The sequence below is a fragment of the Centrocercus urophasianus genome, unplaced genomic scaffold (genome assembly GCF_019232065.1).
Source record: "Centrocercus urophasianus isolate 14NV4802_14NV808 unplaced genomic scaffold, USGS_Curo_1.0 seq_14, whole genome shotgun sequence".
Taxonomy (NCBI): Eukaryota; Metazoa; Chordata; class Aves; order Galliformes; family Phasianidae; genus Centrocercus; species Centrocercus urophasianus.
In genome coordinates, this window is record NW_024884586.1 from 12,083,867 (window position 1) to 12,105,790 (window position 21,924).

General features: G+C 38.0%; 2 protein-coding genes across 3 annotated transcripts in view; one reads left to right on the top strand and one right to left on the bottom strand.

Annotated features, from left to right (window-relative positions):
- Positions 1 to 1,601: 1,601 nt before the first annotated feature.
- LOC122158209 (APAF1 interacting protein) lies at positions 1,602 to 12,396 on the bottom strand. Its single transcript, XM_042814712.1, has 8 exons — positions 12,324 to 12,396; positions 11,967 to 12,067; positions 9,593 to 9,641; positions 8,351 to 8,468; positions 6,993 to 7,128; positions 4,274 to 4,441; positions 3,576 to 3,692; positions 1,602 to 2,299 (listed from the first exon to the last, which is right to left on the bottom strand). Exons 1-7 carry the CDS (start codon positions 12,378 to 12,380, stop codon positions 3,593 to 3,595), a joined length of 729 nt encoding a protein of 242 aa, XP_042670646.1. The 5' UTR covers positions 12,381 to 12,396; the 3' UTR covers positions 1,602 to 2,299; positions 3,576 to 3,592.
- A 169-nt stretch (positions 12,397 to 12,565) lies between these two features.
- Positions 12,566 to 21,924, top strand: part of PDHX (pyruvate dehydrogenase complex component X) — a 38,118-nt gene continuing 28,759 nt past the window's right edge. The window contains exon 1 of one of the 2 annotated variants that reach the window (XM_042814679.1): positions 12,566 to 12,669. The gene's annotated coding sequence lies outside the window, so the exon portion shown is untranslated. The remainder of the gene's footprint in view (positions 12,670 to 21,924) is intronic. The other variant, XM_042814680.1, reaches the window with a different exon arrangement.

The window sequence follows — 21,924 nt, forward strand, 5'->3', positions numbered from 1 at the left end:
TCAACAACTTCAGTAACTCAGTGCTAACCAGCATTTCAAAATTACAGTCATCCTCCCCCAGGGATTTCAAGGTCGCTCGCTGTGGGTACACCTCCACTTCCACTAGGTTAGTGCAAACGTATGTAACTGCTGAAAAATACTTTTCATAACAAAATCTGCAGGTCTGTCAGCATAACTCCACTGCTTGTTGTAAATTTTAAGAGCTGGGGAGAAAAAGCATTTGGAAAGTGAGTTCAGAAGATAAACTAAATAGCATAAAACACAAAACAGGCAGTGCTATTCTGGGTCCTAACATGTGAGGACACCCAGAAAAAAATGAAGCCTGGTTAATTCTTTGATGTAAGAATATAGTGGCAAAGATTAGTCTCACAGCTCAATCATCAGGCAGGGAGTAGAGGGGAGGCTATCTAAGCTATACGAAAATTCCTATTAAAAGTTCTTAAGTCAATAACTAACTTACCATGCAAATTTGAGCACAAAGATTTGGGATTTCCTGTTGAGAAAACCTGAAGCCTCCCAGCAAGGTGAGGATAAGTTTTGCTGGTAGGTAAGTAGTTGGCGAACTTCCTGTGGCAAACTGTTCCCTACAGTATCTCATTCCAGTCAGTGGGTAGCTCTTCACCACTTGGGGTCTTGATCTCTTCTTCAAAGATAGCTGCTCTTTGTCTGGTAGCAGCAGATGCTGAATGTGCTCTCTTGTGCCCCGCATAGAAAGATAGGCTACAGTTGCCACAAAGATGTGGAAACACAAGACATGTTGATGACAAACTGGCAGCATAGCAGCAACAGCTCTGTTGACTACACCAGTGCACAAGTAACCACATCTTACTGTTTAGAATCAGCTGTTCCCAGCATGGGTCGGCTCTCATCAGCAGGCACTTGTCTTATAACATGATGCCTTACTGAAAATGAGTTTTGCTGGAGCCCAGCATTAGACTGTTAGATGGGCACTTAAATATCCTCCAAGACAAAACAGGATATTTTTTGCATGAATTTAGCATAATGCTATTACCAGTAAATAGAAGAAGCACCAGTGTATGTTGCCTTAAAATCAGTGGTCTGATGTACACAAGTAAAGAAAGCCAATGCTCTGAATAGGGTAAAAAATCCAAGTTTCTTCCTGACTTCTTGGTTTAGCCAAATAACTTTCCACGAGTAGCTGAGTAAGTCTGAATAGTTATCCTCATCAAATAGAGTCTTCTCCATTTCTGATTTTAGTTATGTCCTCTTTTGCCCCAGCTCTGGCACTCTGAACCCACCTCTGAGTTAACTTTTTAACGACGGCTGATTAGGAAACAATATAATTATTTTCTTTTTACCCCCTGCAGTAGTTTCTCTTAGGTTAATGAGTTAATTCACTTCACAGAAGCTCAAACAAGTGCCAAAGATGATGCAAGGAAAATGGTGGGAATGTATGGCCCCTAGCAGAAAACAGAAGGGAAAACAAGACCTCTACTTTCTGGCAATGTAAGTTGTCAATTGGTGTTCTTCCTTAGGATGAGAGTCTCAATACTCAGACAGAAAGTTGGTCAGAAGTGGCTTAGACAGATGCCACTGGGGCTATTCCACGAGGTTTTGAAATAAAGACACTAAGACACATAAACATATAAAGCTAAACTTTAATGAGCTGAGTAAATTGAAATGAGTTTCGCTTATAGAATAAAAAAACTGTTTTAAACAATTGCATTGAAAGTGACTGAATTTAAAGAATAGCTAAGACCTGGAGGAATATCCCGGTAACAACTTCCAAATGCATGCTACAAAATTATGTGATTTTCCTACACAGAATAACAATGAAAATATGACTTAAAAATACATATGCTACAGGCTTAATTTCACAGAAATTAATGTAGCATAAATTAATCAGTAGTTTAAGCAATCATTTTAAATGTAACTTTTAATTAAAAGGAGGTCCTCATATCCTTCCAACGTATAAGGACTGCTTTATCTTTCAGAAATTCAGATCTATAACAAGTCAAACGATGCAGCAGTAGAGCAGGATCAGCAAATGCAAATTTCTTAAAATATTAATTTTTAAATCATGCAAGCAATATGTCACGTTAGTTCTCTCTAGCTTTTTGAATGTGAATTTTCATTCCTCCTGAAGTAGCTTTTGCCAGTACTCATAAACAGCAAAGATTGTGCAGGATCTCTTTGTTTTAACTCTTTTTCTTCTTTGATACACTGGTCAAAATTGGCTGCCAACATCTGTCAATTAAGCTGAGTACAACAGCACCCCCTTCTGGCTTCAACAGTGCGAGGTGGAAACTGGAACTCTCATGATCACATAAGAAGAAATCTGTGTAGGGAAAACAAGATATATACAAAGATATGTGTGGTTTAATGATCATGGTGATGAAAGGTCAAAGGTTGGACTGGGCAATCTTAGCACCCTTTTTCAACATTAATGATTCTATACTCTAAAATTAGGTATTTAGCCATAAGAAATGGGCAAAGGAAAATTAATTCTGCTGAAGAGCAATTTTAGAACTTTTCTCAGAGGCCATGGGGCAGCTCTGTGCAGGTGTGATAGGCAGATGTCCCTGCATGCAGTGGCAGCACTCCAAATACCTGTTCGCACAAGGACTCATTTGACAGTAAGCGTTCTGTCCCACTGCTTCCTCCTCTGACGTGGGCATAACAGCTAGTGCCCTGAGTACGTGGCTGTTTAATGCTCACACTGCCTAAGCACCCATTTTTCATCTCTTCTGATGCAAACACAGTGGGTAGAGAGAATTATCTGATGGGTCAACTCTGTGCAATGGGTTAGTCCTTTCTGTTCAGACCACTACTTTGGTCCAGGACTCCTTTATAATCTTAGTAGCAGTATCTTTAAGCTTGCTTAGATTTACAAGAAGAGGGATGCCGAACTCTGAAATATTGTGCTACCACTGTGTTTTGCCCTACTGTGCTGTAAAAAGCTTATGTGTCAATTGTTTCAGAGTGCCTTCTCCTTCAATTACATAAAATACTGCCTGATCATATTACATATATACTTTTACTTAAAAATACTGGTTATGAAAACCTTGAAAACATTGATCATTGCTGCATTAGGAAAAAGAAATTCACAGTTAGCATCACTTGGTATGAATATGATACTAATTAATTCAGCTTATTCAAATTGCAACAAGTAATTTCTGCTCAAGAGCAGAAAACTACACCAAATAAGTAGCACCACTGAGAAAAGACTGAAATAAGAACTCGATACTGCAAGCTGAAGAACAGAAGCATGTGTTCAGACATCTCTGTAAAAACTAGCATATTAGGATGAGGTCCTTTTCTTTCACTGTTTTCATTCTGATAATGCTTGATCTACCTTGGTTTTGAAAGGTAATTGCACTCTGAGCTGTACCTAAGTGTTAAAATAGGCACAGGACATACTTAATATATATCCTTTCAGTGCACTGGATGGTAAGGAAGCATGATTTTGGGCGTGGACACAACTACAACGGTAACAGAGCAGGGAGAGTATTGAAGTTTCTGTTCTGGTAATCGAGTGGGAAAGCAGACAGAACAGATGGCATTATCTATAGTCTTTCCGTGCAAACAGATAATTTCTACAGATAAACTCACACCTGAATACTGCTGTCATTCACAAGATCCCATTTTCTCCTGCTGGATGTTTTGAAGGATCTAGCCCATGCTGCTTCATCTGCACTGCAATATCAAATAGGTAGTCATAACATTCACACCTAGAATTAAAAGGAAAAGTAGTTGAAGAGTAAAATTAGGTTCAATTCATTCAAGTCTTACTGCTTTTTGTGATAACAGTTATCTTCCTTGAGCTGTGCATCATCAATGTGACAGTCTGACTGGATAGCTGTTATCATTCATTTCCATTGCAGCTGTACGAAATAACACCCTAGTGCCCAGCATTTCAGCTACATGATCCTGATGTGTTGCACTTTCAGTAGTAAATGAGGAATGTAATTTCCAATGCCCCTGTACCTCCTCCTCAACCACAAAAAAAAGGGACTAGAGAAAACTGTATGAACAGTATTGGCAGGTGTCATAAATAAGCAGAGAATGTCTTAAAGTTTCATACTTGTCCATGTGAAAAGAAAATGCTGTGAATTCTATCATTCAGAATAGATTGGAAAGAAAAATCAAACAGTGAAATAATGGATGAACCTAGTGAAGCCATAAATTCAATGAGGCCAAAAAGTTTATGAATATTCTGAATCATTGACAATGGTCGGAAATAAACAAAACAGCAATCAATCAAAATTTGAGGTATAATGGTAAAATACACCATGTTCTTAATTGTACTCACATTGTTTTGGCTTTTTCCCATGTTTCTCCCCATACATAAACTCCATGACGTCTGACCAAAACAGCACAGGAATCTGGGTATTCTTCCATTGCTTTTGCCATTCTTTCTTTGAGATCCTTCTCTTCTGGTGTATTCTCAATAATGGGAACCACCAGTGTGTCATCATATCTAAGAGAAAAATAGATTTAAATATATCTTAAACATGAAACGAAATGTTTGGAAGAGATCTATCTTATACCTCAACTCTTCCATTAGAAAGAGCTTCTCCTTTGCATAAACGTATTAACAGATTCTCAGCACTAGAGATTTTTAAGCCTCTCTTGTGAGTCACACTGCAGTAAAAGAATTCAGGAATGTATCCCACTTTCATGACCTGCTGGCAGTATCTGAACCATACTTCAGGCACAAAAAGAAAATAACACTTTAATGTATTAGATATAGTTGTTTGTTCACGTATCATCACTTTGTAGTTAGGTCCTTTTGCAACTTTTTCAGACTTTCTTCATCCTGTATTGGCATCGCGTACAAGCTTGATCTCAGATTAAATTATTCAAAAGAATCATATCACAAAGAAGGAAACAAAACTGTTTGCTGGAGAGCAGAAAAAATTGAATTTAGGTAGTCCAAAAAGCCTCTGGAAAGAAAGATTGTCCTTCTAAGGCATATAAATAGAAAGTAAGTGTCAACACATGAAAAATAAATTCTTCTCTGATAGAGTGGTTGGTGGGCTACATGTGATCTTAAGAAAGCCTGAGAACCCCAGTTCCAAAGACAAGATGATGCATGTTCCTCAGTGGAACTTGCCTAAGAGTTTCTTGTGAAGGAGATTGGGATATTTGGCATTGTTTGAACCTTAATTAACACTGGCAGAAACTTGTTTAAATAGTTTTTAATAAGTCCCCAGTTCACATTCGGATTTATCATTGAGATCTCGTTGATATTTCAAGAGTGGATGCTAGCAGAACTTATAAAAAACACAGAGGGGAAGCAATGGTAGAATTAATATAGCCTGTACCTCGTATTAAATATTTACAAAATGTAGAGGTCTCATGTCTTACAGTTTTCAATGGTGATGCTTTTCCCAAAGAAGTGTATAAATTAGTGAGGAAAGAAAATTAAGTGTTTGTAGGTTTAGTTCATCTTTTTACTTGTCTCTCACATATACTAGTCATTAAATTTAGATTTGGAGTGAGTGCTACCAGTTAGGACATTTCAAGTAAGGGATTGGTTTCCTAGCTTCTACTATGTACTCAGACATTAGTTTGGAAGCAAGTATAAACATCACAAATTGATTCCTAATCATAACCTTTTTTTGTAAGAATCGTTAGCTATAATAATAAAACCCACAGAAGACTCTGAAGGAGTTAAACTGTAGAGATAAAAAAATATTTTACTGAAACATAAGGAGCCTGCATTGAGACAAAAGTTCATATAAAATACTTTGAGACAGCCTGAGATTTTGAAAGCTGTTTACTACAGATTTAATTCTACAGAAGCCGAAGGTAAAATTATTCAGGGATCATATTTAGGCCAGGAAATGCTTCTGATTATCCTACCATAACAGATTGCTTCCAGAATTTCTTTTGAATTCAGTGTGCAGTCTGGTGTGAGACAAGGCAATGGAATCTTGGATGGATGCATATGTACTTAGCAAACATGTAATCTGGAGCTTTGATTTTTTAATTTTCTTTTCTTTTTTTTCTGATATGACAGCAGGATGACACAGGACAATTTGTAGATACGGAATGCAATAAATACAGTATTTCCTGACTAACACACAAGAATTTTGGAAATTCACAATGCAAACCCAAAAAAAGGAAATTGTTGGTGTCGCTTTTTTTCCCAAACCAGTGTCAGACAATTCCAGTATAAGGGATGTTTTTACTAGGAAGCTATGCCACATGACAAACACAAATGCTAATGCTAACAAGAAGGTAAAGCTGGCAAGTCAACCAAAACTCCAAATAAAATATGTCCAGGCATAAAATCACATGCCAAACACATTGTTTGCTCCCTTGCCAAAGGGCAATTGTTATTTACAAAAATTTACATCAAAAAGTGGAAAGAATTTAGCATTTCAATTTTTCATCTAATTGTCACATATTATATGAAAGATGTTTGCTGGTCTCAATTCAACACTGTGGGTGGAGTCCTCAAAACAAGCCATCACACATAATTTGGAATAACTCAGCACTTACCTCAGAGCTCATCCTTGGAAAGTAATAACATTATCTTTAATGAGCTGTTTATTCTGATTTTTCTTTCAGAAAAGTCCGTCAAGTAAAATCTGAAATCCTCAACTCTCCTAACTTGCTGTAAACTAGCACAAGCAATGATATGTGAAGTCCACCCAAACACAGTTGCACTTTATCAATTCAGGCTAATATTGGCTGGATACAGTTTCAGTTTAACATGGTATAGACGTGTTAACAACCCTGTTCTTGAGATATTTGTCAAGACCTGGCTCTTTATTTAGTTTGTTTCTACAGCTCAGTGGACCGAAGTAATGTTGACTTGGCAAGATTTTATCTCAGATCTCTTCTATAGGCTTGAGACCTTTGTAGGGGAAGACAATGATTGATTTATTCCAGAGGTCTTGTTACTACTCATTTATAATACTTTATATTATACACTTGAACACACATAACTCAAATTACTTATCATCTGTTTTGCTGCAAACAAGCAATCAAATAGCACATCTCTGCTCTTAAAAATGTACCGGTAATAGCCTCCTGAAGAACACTTCTGGATTCCTTTTATCATCTCCTGATGGGTAATAGTGAACTCACTCCCTGGGTAAAGAAGGGTAGCCATAACAGCAGCCTTGGAATGAGTATGTATCACTGCACCTGCTCCTACGAGGAGAAAAAAAAAAAATATATATATATATATATATATGAAAGGCATTTATTAAGAAAAAAACACTACTGTATTTGATTCATTTCCTTTGGCTAGGCATCTTAGCAAATGGTGATCTACTGTATCAGAAGAAAAAATGCACAGCAGCCTAAATAAAGGTAGGAAATAATTGCTCATCTATAAAGGATAATTATAGATTATTTTAGGACAGCAGTGTCAACTTTTACTTCGTGACAAATTTCAGGAGAAAAGCCATTTGCACAAAAGCAAGGAGAAACACTGTATAGGGTTTTTTTTTTTATTTTTTTTTTAATTGCTATAAAAACTGAAACACTCTAATAATTTTATCAGAAATCCGTGATTCCAAAGACTTCCCAAACTTATTTATAACAGTTAAATACTCCTACTTTATGCAAGCAGTATTTCTCAATTATCCATTGATTCTCTGAAAAAAACAAACAAAAAAAAAATATCTCCTTGTACCATGATGGAAAGATATTAAATAATTGTAATTAACTCTACGAACGTGGCTGCAGTGTTGCCAAAAATAAGAATTTTCCTCAGGTACGTAGAGAAGTTTCTTATGCAGGAAGACTAGATGAGCCTCCTTAAATCCTTTTAAAAGTAACACATGTGAATCTTCCACAACAGAAAAATATCTCTATTGCTGTCAATCTGCAGACATTCCACTCAATGTAGGTGTACAGATCATTTGCAGCTCAAGTACCTCCAACAGCTTTTCCCAAAGTGGGACTGCAAGCCGTGTTGCTACCTAAACATATCAAGGAATTGCACGAAATGAGCCTTCTTTAACATCTCTGACACCAGAAAAGGAAAAGGATGCTCAACTGGAAACTGGCACTAAAGAAAAGATTCATATTTTGTTCACTTAATAATTTAGAACCTTTGACAATAGCCAAGGCATGTCAAATACTTCCCATTCCCTCCAACAAATTATTAATAGACTGGGATAAAAATCAGTGCCAAAAAGATGATCTCAGGTGCAGCTATGTAGGAAGCTGTAGAAGTGGCTTACAGATGTTTCTATGGATTACATTCTATTGTATGTGTGCCTGTACAAATTTATTTATTTCACAGGCTCGTGTCTTTTTCACTGTGACTTTTATGTTTAAAGAATCTGGCACTGAATTTTAATTTTGTTGACAATGTATATACAGTGTTTCAGTCAACAGTAAAGCAAAATGATTTGCCACGTACCTCTCATAGTGTAGGCGTTCATAAAAAGAGGTGTGCACTGGCTTTTCTTTAGTTTCTTGTGTGCTGGGGGACCACTGATGTCCTGCTCATTCATGTCACAAACAAACATATCTTCTGGCTGTATCAGAGAAATTATTTTTACCTGTGATGACCTGAAGAATTTCATTTTCCTTCTAAGGAGATATATACATACAGAAACACAGCATATTTCATATAGAATGCAATTTCAACTTCGTAAAAATTCTGTAGTACGCTATGTTTATTCTACCCACTAACACTAATTATCATTGCTGTCTAAGGTAAATGAACATTTGGAACTGTCTTTCAGTACTGCTGCCGAGGAGTACTAAAACAAACTTTCTAAGAAAGGAGATGGCCTATATCTAAATAACAGACCGTCAAGAGAAAAAGTAGTAACTTACAAAAAAAAAAAAAAAAAAAGTAGCTTTACAGAAATGTTTCCTTTGTATTAAAAAGCTATAGCTGCTGAATTGTCTACTGCAGAAACAAAACAGACTCATTTAAAAAAAATAACAGAAAATACAGTTGCAAGAGATCTCCTTATTCATTATGCTCAATCCACTGCTGCCGCCAAAAAAGAGCAAGACATCACAGCCTTGCCATATTATGCCTTTTCCTGTCTTATTTGCTAATGTGGCTAGCAAGCACTATGCAAAACTTCAAGTTTCTATAGGCAAAAAGATTCCTTTCACATTTCCTTGTATTTCCCCTCAGAGCTGTAAAACAATTCTTCCTATTGTCATAAAATAGTTATCATTTACCATTTTCCCCTCCGCTTATATTTTAGGGGTTTTGCAGTTCCAGGAAAGGAAAGGCATAACACAGCCAACATCACCTTTTCTTGGAGAAAGCCTTTATTTACTAAGAAGACCAAGAGAAAAGATTTCCAATCACTCAAATGACAAGAAACAGAAAAGAGGTGTTAAAGCATAATATGTGTGTACTACAGTAACTTGAAACTCAGATAGCTGGAAAGCCATTTAATCTTGAAGAAGAAAAAAGCTGATCTAGAGTAACTTTCAGTCAAATTTTGCTTTAAGCCATGCTGGCCACAGGCTTGCTTTGGTAGCTGAGTACTTAAGAGAAGAAATTCAGTTATTTCAGCAATGCAGACAATAGTATTGTAAGCCTTACTCTATGTAAGGAAAAATAAAACACTAAGCATAAGTAGTTTTACCCATCTGAAGATAAGCTCTAAGGTAGAAATAAAGTTAAACATACCTGTATTCTTTCCTTCTGGACTCCTGAAGGAGCAATATAGATTTCATTCCTAAGAAAATTTGAAGATAGGTACAATATTAAAAACCACGTTTTTCTAACAGCATGAGCATTAGAGCTCTAGATTCACTGGAAAAGAAATAGCAAATCTAAACTGTGATAACAAATTTATCACTCTTCCATATATGTGGTCACAGGTAGATGGGGTTGTCTTTTGCTTTTGTTTTTTTTTTTTTTTAAATGCAGATGGATCACATAAGAGCTTAAAGGGATATCAAACGGTGCTTTCAACTTGACGAGAGATTCAAAATAAATGCAGAAAATGCAACTTTGTTTTCTCTGTAAAGGAAAACACAAAACCTTCCCCTGTAATAATCTCAAACTCAGCCCCTGGAATTCTGAAGAAAAGACAAAGAGAACAAAATAAATTGCAAGCAGACACTGACCTGTGGCAAAACTGCTATTTAAAAATCCACAGACTACCTATAAACAGTATCAACTGTCTCTTGTATTATACAATGTAAATACTTTCATTTTTGTTCTAACTGCCTAATCTACATATGGCTACAAAATGCATTTGTGTGTTCATTTGCATTGATTAAAAAATATCACTCAGTGCAATCAAGTGACAAATTCAAGTAGAAGTATACCCTTTCTTCCAATGTTTACATGATCAAAACCCATAAAAATATTGATTTAAATTTAAATAATCTTAAAGTGGCGACTGAAATATTTTCAATAACAACAAAGAAAATCAAATTGCTATCTTCTACTTAATCACTCTTTGGTTTACGGAGCAATGCTTTAAATTCAGGAGCACAGAGACATCTAGTGAATAATTAGTCAAGTTACAGGTGTATCTCTCGAGAAGTGTGAGATGTTTAAATATTTTTCTCTCGTCTAGAAATTTATCATTCAGAAGAAGTGAAACAGGACAGCTGACAAAGAATTCTAGATCCAATTTTAATAATGCTATCCCACATCTTGGTGTCTTCACCCTGAGTAGCTCCAATGAAGAGTGCAGTCAGTAATGTTGATCAGGACGTAAGATAAAACTAGCTGCTAGAACTTCACTTGTTCTTATGGAACAATTCTAGGCTAGTCTACTTGCTCTTTGACTCATGGCTGTTCATTCTGAAACATACCTAACACTAATGCAGGTATAAAAATGAGTACAGTCTTTAGATTACAATCATTAGCTACCATGTAAGATGTACTGGAAGCTACTCAAACATGTAGTCTGAGCTACAAAGTGATAGAACTGTTGAAGAAAACTGTACTACTACATCAGTGTATTCTCTGCTGAAACCATGTGTCTTGTCAAAATGAACAAGAATTACATAGAAACAACAGAGAAAATAGCCTATATTCTGCTGCTGGTAAGAAATTAAGTGTTATGTAGATCTTTCTATAGATGAAGAACTTTAAAACCAAGAATCAATCCTCTTGTCACTCCTTTGATTACTTACTGCTGTTTTTTGCAAAACTATGCAGGGAAGTGAAGTGAATTGCACAAAGCCATTAGAAAATCACAAACATTGGTGTTTGGAGCTTTTATTTCAGATATATGTATATATGTGAAAAGTAATAGCTGTGTTGTTTCTTTTTTTAACATACACTGCATGCAACTGTATGTCAGAAAAATGAGAGATCAGAAACTTTCAAGTTACAGTGTCCATGACTGGGCAGTGACAGACACTGAAAAGTATTTTGCAGAGTGAAGGTTTCTTTTTTTTCTTCAGCAGTCACTAGCAGGGGTTCTGTTTCCATTAGAAGCTTTGAAAGTATAAATAGGAGTAATGAACAGTTAAAAAGCAAAGTGGTGCTTCTCAGATATACACCAAAAATTGTTTCGCTGTGCGGGTGCCACTTCAATTAGGTCAATAACAACTCCTTAGAAATTATCTCAGTAGAACAGTACTTTCTTTATTGAAGGAAATGCCTTGTCTGCAACACATACAGGGTGGGATTAATCTCATTTTATCATTGAAAGCTTTTTGCGTAATCTAATCTAGATTCCACAGTCAATGGAATGAAAAGGGGAAAATGAATCGCTCCTTAAAAGCAAGTAGTTTACCTTAGAGACAGAAGAAGGATAGAAATAAGGTACTCTCTTAACTTGACTCTCTTTCTCCATTGAAAGAACCTCAATGATTAATTTAGGCCAAACATCTTCCCTTCTTTGCTTTAAATCTGCAGTAGCGTTCATTTCCCCTTCTATCTTCTTCACTAGTTTTTGACTTTCAGACATCTGCCACGGAACAGAACTGCCCTCACCAATTACAGCCAAGCTTTCTCTGCAAACGTCACGGAATGATCTGAGTCAGAGAGGACCTTTAAAGGCCGTGCAGTTCGTTGCTCTTCCACCTTTACTTACCCATGTTTCAGGCTGATTCCTCCACCAGTTCCCGTTACCCAGCCTAAACCATAGAACAGCCTACAAAGTTCAGGGATAAGATTTCTTGGATGTAACTTATCCTAAAAACAAATTTAAAAAAACGACACATTAAAAGCCATCAGAAAACTAAGAATTTACAATCTGAAACTCAGTTTGAACGGGCTATAGTCATACTTCAGCACGACGGTGTTATTTATGACTTTAATTACAAGAAGACCGTCTTTTCTTTTAGGACACGACTTCCTAAGGCCTGGCACGTTCTGGACCAAGCGCTGCTACCGCAGCCGGCCCGTCACAGCCGTACGGCGCGCGGTAACACGGCTGCCCCTTCGTTACCTGCGCCGCGTCGCGGCCGTCGGCGAGCTGGAGGCCGGGACCGTTGGCGGCAGCCATGGCGCCGTCGTACGCTGGGTCCTGCCGCCGGGAGGCGTGCCGCGGCGCTGCCTGCCCGACGCTCCCCGCGCGGAGCCGGCCGTAATCCTGAACGCCCGCAGTCAGGCAGCGCTAGGGGCAGCCCCGCGCCGGCGGCGAGGGCGAGGCAAGATGGCGGCCTCCTGGTGGCGGAGCGGCGGCGCCGGTGTGCTGAGGTTGCTGCGAGGCGGGCGACCCGTGCCGGGCGCTGGGCTGGCCCTGCCCGTCCGGGGAGGCTGGAGGCTCCTGCACGGCACGCAGGAGTTGCTGGGTGAGTGCTAGGCTGCGGCCGGCCTGCCGCTGTGTGGGCAGCGGGGAGCCTCGGTAGGCTGGAGCTGTGCTACCTTGTTGGACCGGACCGGTGCTACCGGTGTGTGGGGCTGTGAGGCCCGGGAGGTGAATGCAGGACGAAAGGAGCAGTTCCGTCCCACGGCACATTGAACGGGAGGCCTTGGAGGTGGGCCTGCCAGGCTGGGCGCTGCTGCCTTGGGTCTCCGCAGGTCCAAAGCACGAGTGCTTTTTGGTAACCTTGCTCCTGTATTTGGCCCAAAGCTGGTTGTTGTTCGTCAAATGTTAATTCTTTTAGTGTGTCGGGTTTCTCTCTTGGAATTATTTCTCTTTGGTTTTATTACTAATTGTTCTTACACGTTCATTTCTCCCGCTCTCGAAGGTGTGAGGATGGGCCTCTAAAGAAGTTCAAACATTTTGTGTAATTTAAAGGGCCAAACTTAAGGTGTAGCATTGAAATGCTCTACTTAATTTCAAAGGCAGTTTCTTGGCTTCTCAGCCAGGTGAGGGCTGCCGTGCTGAGCTTCTCTGTTAGTTTGGTGTCACATTCTAAAGAACACACCTTCAGTTCTTCAATTTCCTTTGAAATAGTTCTGCTCATTCTCATTCAGCAGACTGCAAGTGTATGTATTATTCTAGATAATGTTTTCTTACTCTTGTAGGAGTCCAAATATGTTTTTTTGTACATGTATGATATCTGGGATGGAAGGTTAACACCCATCGCATCCAGAAGTTAAAATGTAAATGTGTATGTAGCATATAAATGTATGAATGTTTGAAAAAAGGATGTCAGATGAGAGGGAAAGCAAAAGTCAGCAAGAAAACTCATCAGTGCATTTGAAAGAGGAAGCAAGAAAGCACACAGCACAATTCAAATGGAATTACCAGCAGTGAGCATGTAGGGACAGAAGTGAAAAAATCATGGCATAAAATGATGCAATTGTAATCTTGCAGGAGTATTGAAGAAATAATCTATAAGTTAGTATGAGAAATAAGGCTTAGTGTGTTACACAACAGAATACACCAACATCCAGGTTTGTATTGCTGCTGGTTTTTGGTTGAGCTTTCACTGAAAGCTAAATCAGTGCACAGACATGCTGAATAAAGCTAAGCTAGGTGAAGGACACAAGTTATTCAGAGAATAACTTCAGACAAGTTAGGTGTCATTCACGCAAATTAGTGTTGGAGCTATCAGCTGCATTACGCAGAACAGATGAGATGGAGGGAAAGCAGAAAGCCATCTTCATTATCTTCCTGATCTGTATTAAAAAAAAACAAAACTGCATGAAAGTATCTTCCTGAACTTTTTGTTTGTTTGTTTTCAGAGCCTGCAGTTAAGCAACCAGCTGAATAAATTATGAAATAGAAGGCTTAGGAAAACTTTGTTTCATCAGGCACTCAGATTTGCTTTTGTAAGGTGTAACGGTGCTATCTGTGTTGCAGATTGATTTTAAGGCTTTGGCATGCTATCGTATTTTTGTGGTTTTTATTTTTTCCAATCTTTTTTCCTATAAAGGAAACATGATCTCAAAAAGTTTGTATAGGGTTGTTCAAACTGTGAAGGAAGGTGAGGAGTTATTGCAGTTGGCTGTCCTAACTGGAAGGATATTTATCTGAGATCCTTCAAGACCCTTTCAGGACTTGTGCCTGATGCTGAGTTTTAAAAGCTGTTTTTGTTAGAGGTCTGAAAAACGTTTGTCAATCCAAATATGACTTGAAGACATAATTAGACATCAAACTAATTGCAGTGAGTTATGTGAATAACAGTAAGAATAAACACCTAGGTAGTTTCCTAGGTCATAATCCTGCATTAGGAAGTCAAGGCTTTTGCAAACAGAATGTGAGCGAATCATCATCACATGGCAAAAGTTATACTGGGTTGATGAGCCAGGAATGTCATCTGGAGGGCATGTGCTAATTCTTCTGCCACTCTACTTTGTACCGATAATACCTCAGCCAAGGCTTTGCTGTAGTTTTGAATGCTGTACATCAGGAAGGGGTACGGGCTGATGGGAGAGAACTCAGAGGAGTGAGAGTTAAGACTTAATAAATTGTCAAACAATTCAATTGAAATATATTGGCTGTGTAACAGAAGGAATAACCAGAACGTAATTATCTGTAAGAGATAAGCAGTGAAATACAAATGGCTGTATTACTGAGGGAAAACTTTCAGTGGTTTGAACAGCATTGCTCTGTTTTATCTCCTTGATTGCATTGTGCATCTCCATAAACGGGGATATGTGACATTCCAGCTGTATCTATGGGTAGTCAAAGCACCAGGATGTAGATCTGCCTAATTGTAGTTGCAAATTGGTGTATGTTATACTGAAGTTTCAGCAGGTAATAGACACTGTAGTAACCTTGTGGAGCTGTACAGTAAACTGAGGAGACAAGGTGCTGATGGACTTTCTTCATAGAAGGAAGAAAAAAGTATGAACTATTACTTTTTAAAGAATATTTTAAAATATCTTTTTATATTCTTCAGTTTTATCATTGCTGTCGGATTGTAGCAAGTCTTTTAAGCCTTTGCTAACCAGAGGGTTTGGCTTGGAGATTTATGAAATACCTCATGAGTGGCACATGTTAAAGTGTTTGTCCTCAGTTCATCACAGGTTTTGTTTATTTTGTTTTGACAAAGCTGAAAGTGTTCCAGCTTTGTTCCATAACAAAGGAGGTCAGACAAGGGACAATGAAATGGTGTCTTGTTGGATATGCTTAAATAGGAGGTACTCAGATTGTAGTCACCAGCCCATTATAGGTATCTCCTGACTTGTCTTCCATTTATTTGGTATAGGGTGTAAAGGACAAAGGAGGAGGCAGAAATCTCATCCCTAGATGCAATGTTTTTATTGATATATTTTAAGAGTTGTATTCTTGGCTACATAGAAAATTATCTTTAAAATAGGAGGTACTGCTTACATGAAAAAAAAATTTAAGCCTTTAGCTCAGATAATTGGTTTATGACAACACAAAGTTGATGGCAGTAAAATTAGCAGATGGTGATGAGAGCTGAGAAGTTTCATTTGTTCTAAATTCTCTTAAATGAGTGAGCCTCACTTGTCTTTAATAGATTGTGTGAATTGTCTGAACTCTTTACTCACCAATAATGAAAGATCAACAATATTTATTTTCCAGAGTGCTTATAAGGACTGTACTGTACAGTGCAATTGACCTGTATCCTGTTTGGATGCCTGATCACTAACCAGAAAGTGACTAAAATAGCTCTGAAGGGTAACCATTTTTGTAGCTGCTGTTCTTGTGTATCTGTGGAAGAGGAAGCCTTAATTGCAGTACTTCTGAACCTGGCTGTGAACATAGATGTCTCTATATGCATGTGCCTCAAGTGAACACAAGGATTGGATTGTTCAGTGATGCTGGGGGATGGGGAAGGAGTGGAGAAATTGGAGTTTAGTTGCACCTCCTTTTTCCTTTCCTTTGCCATAAGTACTTTATTTGTAGTTAGCAGTTCCTTTAGTCTGGATTGAGTCCTGTCCTGCCTTCTGCAGGGTGTTTGAGTGTCAGTTTTATTTATATTGCCATGTGATGAGTCAGGTCAGGGAGCTATCATGAATGAAATTGTATTTCTTGTGATAAGATTAACTACCAGCAAAACCCATTCTCTAATCTGGATAACTGAACAGCATCATAAATGTTAGCACTGTTGGTAGTATGAGTAAGTGGGTCAGAAGGCTGAACAGCTGCTTTCACGTGTCTCGTGGATTGATATTAAGGTTAACGTAGGACAAGAGGACATGAAAGGCTAAGCTAATAAGTTTTCCTTAAATTAGCACAATTTGAAATGTAATTGATTCACTGCCTTGCAAAACTGTTGTGAGGGTTGGATTAGATGATCTCAGAGGTCTTTTCCAACCTCTGTGGTTCTGTATCTGTGATACATTGTAGGTGAAAGAAGCAGTGATTTCGCATAAAAAGCACTTTGATTTCACAGTCGTGAAATTTTTCTAAGACACCAAAATACTGTTAGTGAATGTGTTCTGTGGGAAGTTTTTTCATTGCGCTTGTTGACCATGTCTGTCATCCAAACATCAGAAAGCAACTGGAATGTCTTTCTTACTTGATAGGCCAGCAGAAGCAACTTAGCAACTGACCTTAAGTTCATTGGTGGTATGAGTTTAAAAATAAATAAATAAAATGGAATGGAAGGAGAGAAGGGAAACAGTTGGATAGACCATGGCCAACACATTTGTCTGCAGTGACAACGTGATTAGATGAGGACAGCATTTTGCTCTGGTAATACTGTTGACCTTTTTATGGTACGCATAAAAAAGTGAAAGATCAATGAGTAGTGTGTTGGAGTGAGAAACAACTGCAACCTTTATGAACTGCTTGTTTACCACGATACCTCTTCCCTGTTACAAATCTTTATACAAGTATACATAGAGTTGTCCAGTGACAAAAATAAAAAAATAGATAAAGTCTTTTCAGTTCTTTGCTTTTTTAGGTTTTGTGATATTTTTCTGAGCTTTGGTGCAGGTAATCAGAAGTTTGTAATGTTTTTCTAAATAGCTGATTGCTTTATGTTGTATACCTTGGCAACTAATCAACAAGTAAGCTCATGTTTTCTTTTTAAATTGCTATCAATGATGTGTCTGTTAAATTCTTTATTGTTGGAGTGCATCTGTGGATCAAGATGTTTCCATATGGCAGTTGTTTTGTAATTTAAGTGATATGTCAAGCTTTCAGGTGAACTGTCTAACAGAAAAATCTGTGACATCAGCAGTCTTTTAGACTTAATTTTTTTATTTTTTTTTAAACTGGGGGGACAAGCTGCAGAATGTTACAGCCAGGTGTTTATTTGCAGAATGAAATCATTGCGTAATTCCATATAAATGTAATATTCTGTGTTTTGAAGTAAAATGTCAGCTACCTCCCAAGAAGTGATCAACTTTGTCACCTGCAACTTGCAGTGCTTTGCTGCCTTCAGAGAAAGTGGAGCACAGCATTAATTTTCACAAACTTAAATTTTCTTCCTATGATTTCTAAATAGGATTGCAGAATTGTGATGGTAGGGTGTATGTATTTGTCTCTGTTGATTAGAAGCAGTCACATACCTTCTACAGTAAGTTTGAGTGCTGCTCCTCAGTTGCAGTTACCATTGTTGCAGTGGGGCACAGTAATATAGAAAATGAGTTTCCAATTTTCAGACTTAAAGTGTGCCTTCATTTTTTGGATTCTTTCTTCTGCTTTGTCTCCTGTTTATTTTTCTAATGCATCACATGTGCTTGCTGCCAAGTCTTGTCTTCTAACTTGATTGGAAGAGACTATGGTTTGCAAAAGCTGCTTGTTATGTGACCGGGAAAATGTTAAAGTACTCCAAATTTGTTACTCAGTTTTGTGTTTATGCCTTGGGATGGAGCGTATTTTGGGGAACGGGTCAGGTAACTCTTCACTAAATTGAAGCATTTGAGCCATCATATTTTAAAATGTTTTTTAAATCTTAGAAATATGGAATGCTTTCTTTTTCTTTTTCCTTGAAGCATGGTTAACAGTTGTAGATAATCCTACAGTTTTGTGGGATATGACTTCAAAACTGTTTTTGATTTATTTATTTATTTTTTGTTTATTTGGTTGTCAAAGTTGACCTGTCAAGCTAGGAAAATGAAACAGAGCATTTATTTACGTTGTGTAGATTTTCAAGTAATGTGTTTTCTATTGGCCGTTATCCATAATACATTTCAGTGAATGTACAGAGCATAAAGGAAATTGTAAACTCATGTTTTAACCTACAGTATTTGGAAAAAAATAGACATAGTATGAACACAGGCATTCAGAGGATAGCTTACATTCTCAATGTCGTTTATTTCTTTTTTTTGTTTATTGAACCAAGACAAGAGATTACAAAAAAGAAACTTTAAAAAAAAAGAAGATAATTCAGTTACAGAGTGCCACTGTTACCCACAACACAACACAATGATTATATATATATATAATATATATATATATATGTGATTTGTATATATACACCCTGGGCTCATTTCTACAGCTCAAGTGTTATGGGCAGCATGACCCTAATTGTGATGATGTCCTGGGGTCTGTGGGAAATAAATAGCTCACCTTCTGCTCTTGGTGCATTGTAAAATGGCCAGGTCATTAATGCTTGCTGAGGTTACGAGATAGTTGCTGAATTGTTTAAAATTTGCATTAAAAATGCTTTGTATCCATAAATAATGAGAAAACCATTTATTTCTTTAACTCTACCCAACCTCTGAAATATTTACAGTTTAATACTTTTTATGAGTGTAATAATTAGTTCTTTCATAGTCCTGTAGCAATGAGACAGACAAAGGCAGATTTATTGGACATGCTAATATTAATTAATTACAGAAGGAAGGTGGATAATTTTAATTCCCTTAAAACATTGTGTATTAATTGAAGTTTCCCTTCTGTCTTTATCTTCTCTGAGATGTTAACCAGGGTAATTCTTAGGACGCAGAAGAAATGATGAGAAGCATTTTTGTTTCTGGCTTCTTGTCTTGAAACCCCAAATTTGTTTTATTGCTCTTTTTATTCTCAATAATGGAAAAAAAAAAAAAAAAAAAGGATACCTGCTAAGTTTTTAAAGCTGTTCTGCTTACTCTAAGCAAGACAAGATGTGAGAGAGAGATATTGCTGCCTCCTAGTTATGATAAACCTTAATGCTGCTGACTGGGTACAAAGAAAAGGGAATATGAAGCAGAATTGATTCTTGCCTTTGTATACAATGTTCCTCTCGTGTGTCTATTTTTGTGGTTTAATTGAATATAGATTCAGATAAATAATTCAGAAATGAGCCTTAAATTGATCAGATACTGGAAAACTACACAAAATAGTACTTAAAGAACTGTACTTTTTTGGTCTTGTAGCTATCCTTATAAGTTCAGAATGATGATATCCATTTATTACAAGCTGTATGTCAGAATGCTCCTCTGGTGCCTTGGATCAAATGTTGGGGGAGGCAGCATGCTGTGTGGCCAAGGAATGTGCTGCCTGGTGGGGCTCTGTGTTCCAAAGAATCCCACTTATGTGACATACAGCAGGGCACTGTGCAATGCCACTTGGCTCTGTGTATGGGCGTACTGAGCCAATCCAGCTGACCGCGTGTTGCAGTGAGCTGCTGGCAAGCTGCATCTAGGAGGTGGCAGTGTCATGGTAAGAAAAGGCCAAGAATTTAGCTGCTCTGTGTATACAGACACTTATCTATTAGAAACATCTCTGTAATCATCTTTCAAGCTTTTTAACAGATGCCTAAGATAAAATCATTGAAATTTGAAGTTAGGCAACTTCAGTCTGCAGAGTTTCATAGAATCATAGAATGGTTGAAAAGGACTTCATAGATCATTGAGTTTCAACCCCCCTGCTATGTGCAGGGTCTCCATCCACCAGACCAGGCTGCCCAGAGCCACATCCAGCCTGGCCTTGAATGCCTCCAGGGATGGGGCATCCACAGCTTCTTTGGGCAACCTGTTCCAGTGCCTCACCACCCTCTGTGTGAAAAACTTCCTCCTAATATCCAACCTAAACCTCCCCTGTCTCAGTTTGAAACCATTCCCCCTTTTCCTGTCGCTCTCATAAGCAGTCATTCTCCTGTTTATATGCTCCCTTCAAATATCAGAAGGCCACAATAAAGTCTCCCCAGAGCTTTCTCTTTTCCAACCACAAGCCCAGTTCCCTCAACCTTTCCTCATAGGAGAGATACTCCAGTTAGGAAGTAGATAGGATTTCTTAGCAAAAAGGGTAAATAAACACTGGAACAGTTTATTGGTGGAGGAGGTGGCTCATCATTGCCTGGAGTACTAGGATTATGGGAGCTTTATTAGTTTAAAAAGTGTGCTTTAATCTTTCATCTGGAAAAAGTTCCACAACCTGCATTAAAGAAGAGGAGCACGTAGTGTTTGTGGTGGTTTTGAGAAAAAATCATTGATGCTTATGGTTCTACAAATCAGGACTCTGCTTCAACTTTTGAACTTCAGGAGGATGAGGTTACGTCTTGGCATGCTTTTAATGTTGCAGTTCAGCATTAAAGCGGTGGTCCTAATTATAAGTACCTTAGCGTCTGTTTAGGTGTCAGAAGTTAGTCTAGCAGTTGGCTAGGTATGGTCCTTACAGTTCCACCATTCTGTCTTCATGCTTAAGAAGTCTGAGGATAGATGAGTACTCTGAGACTGACCAGAAGATGCTCGATACTGTTCTCACGCGTTTGTGATTTTGCCGCATAACTTGGAAGGAAAACCAATAAATAACACTGAGGAATTTCTGGATGGAGCATACATCAGGGAGCAGGGAGCTATCCAGTTTCTTGTGGTGTAGATTGGCCTCTCTTAAGAACTGAGATACATGTGTGCACATTTCTTTTCACTTCTTTGGGCTTACATATATCTGACAGGCCTTACTTTCAGATACCATTTCCTGCTTGCTTGTCTTCGAGACTTGTTCCATTTGCCCACATGGCCTGAAGTGAATAAGAGGCTGTAGCATGGTATTTTAGCCAAGGTTTTGCTCAGAGGAGGTCTCACAGCAGCAGAGTGAAGAATAGGCAGGACCACATGTGGAAACACAAAAACAATGAAAATAGGCTTTGACTTAGTACGTATGCATCCGATACTCAAGAGGCAGGAGATGTTAGTTGCCTCAGCTTATGAATTTTGTGGCATTTCAGTGGGGAAGAAGAAAGACTCACAGCTTTATGATAGCTGCTTATTCCTCTAGTGGGTGTTTGTATTTTATGGTTGCTACACATGATAAAGTGTGTAATTTGAGCTTTAAGCAAGCTTTCAATTTCCTTCTGTTTACACTTCTGTTGGGCAAAAGTTCTGTAACTGCTTCACTTCAATTCACCGCAGCATTTTTCAGCAGGTTATACTGAAATTTGAAATACTAGTTTGTGTATTTTTCATAATGCATTGTCTTAATTGTGAGGGGGGAGCTTACATTAAAAACCAGTTGCTTCAAAGCTTAAGCAGATGTACCTTCTTTATCAGTCATACAGTGTCCATATCATATTTTTACTAAAGACAAAACTCAGTTTGCTTAACACGTTGTATGGTTTCGTTCTCAGGTTGGCTCTTCTCTATGTAACAGATTCTGTAGTTTATTTTGTTTTCTTTGGTGCTCTTGGGAGTGCATTTGAAGTATATGCTTTGGAAAAAGAACTTTACAATAAGCTTTGGAAAAAGAACTTTGTCTTAATGATTGCATTTAGTTCAGCTGTCTTTCAGGTTCCTGTGCTTTTAGCCTCATT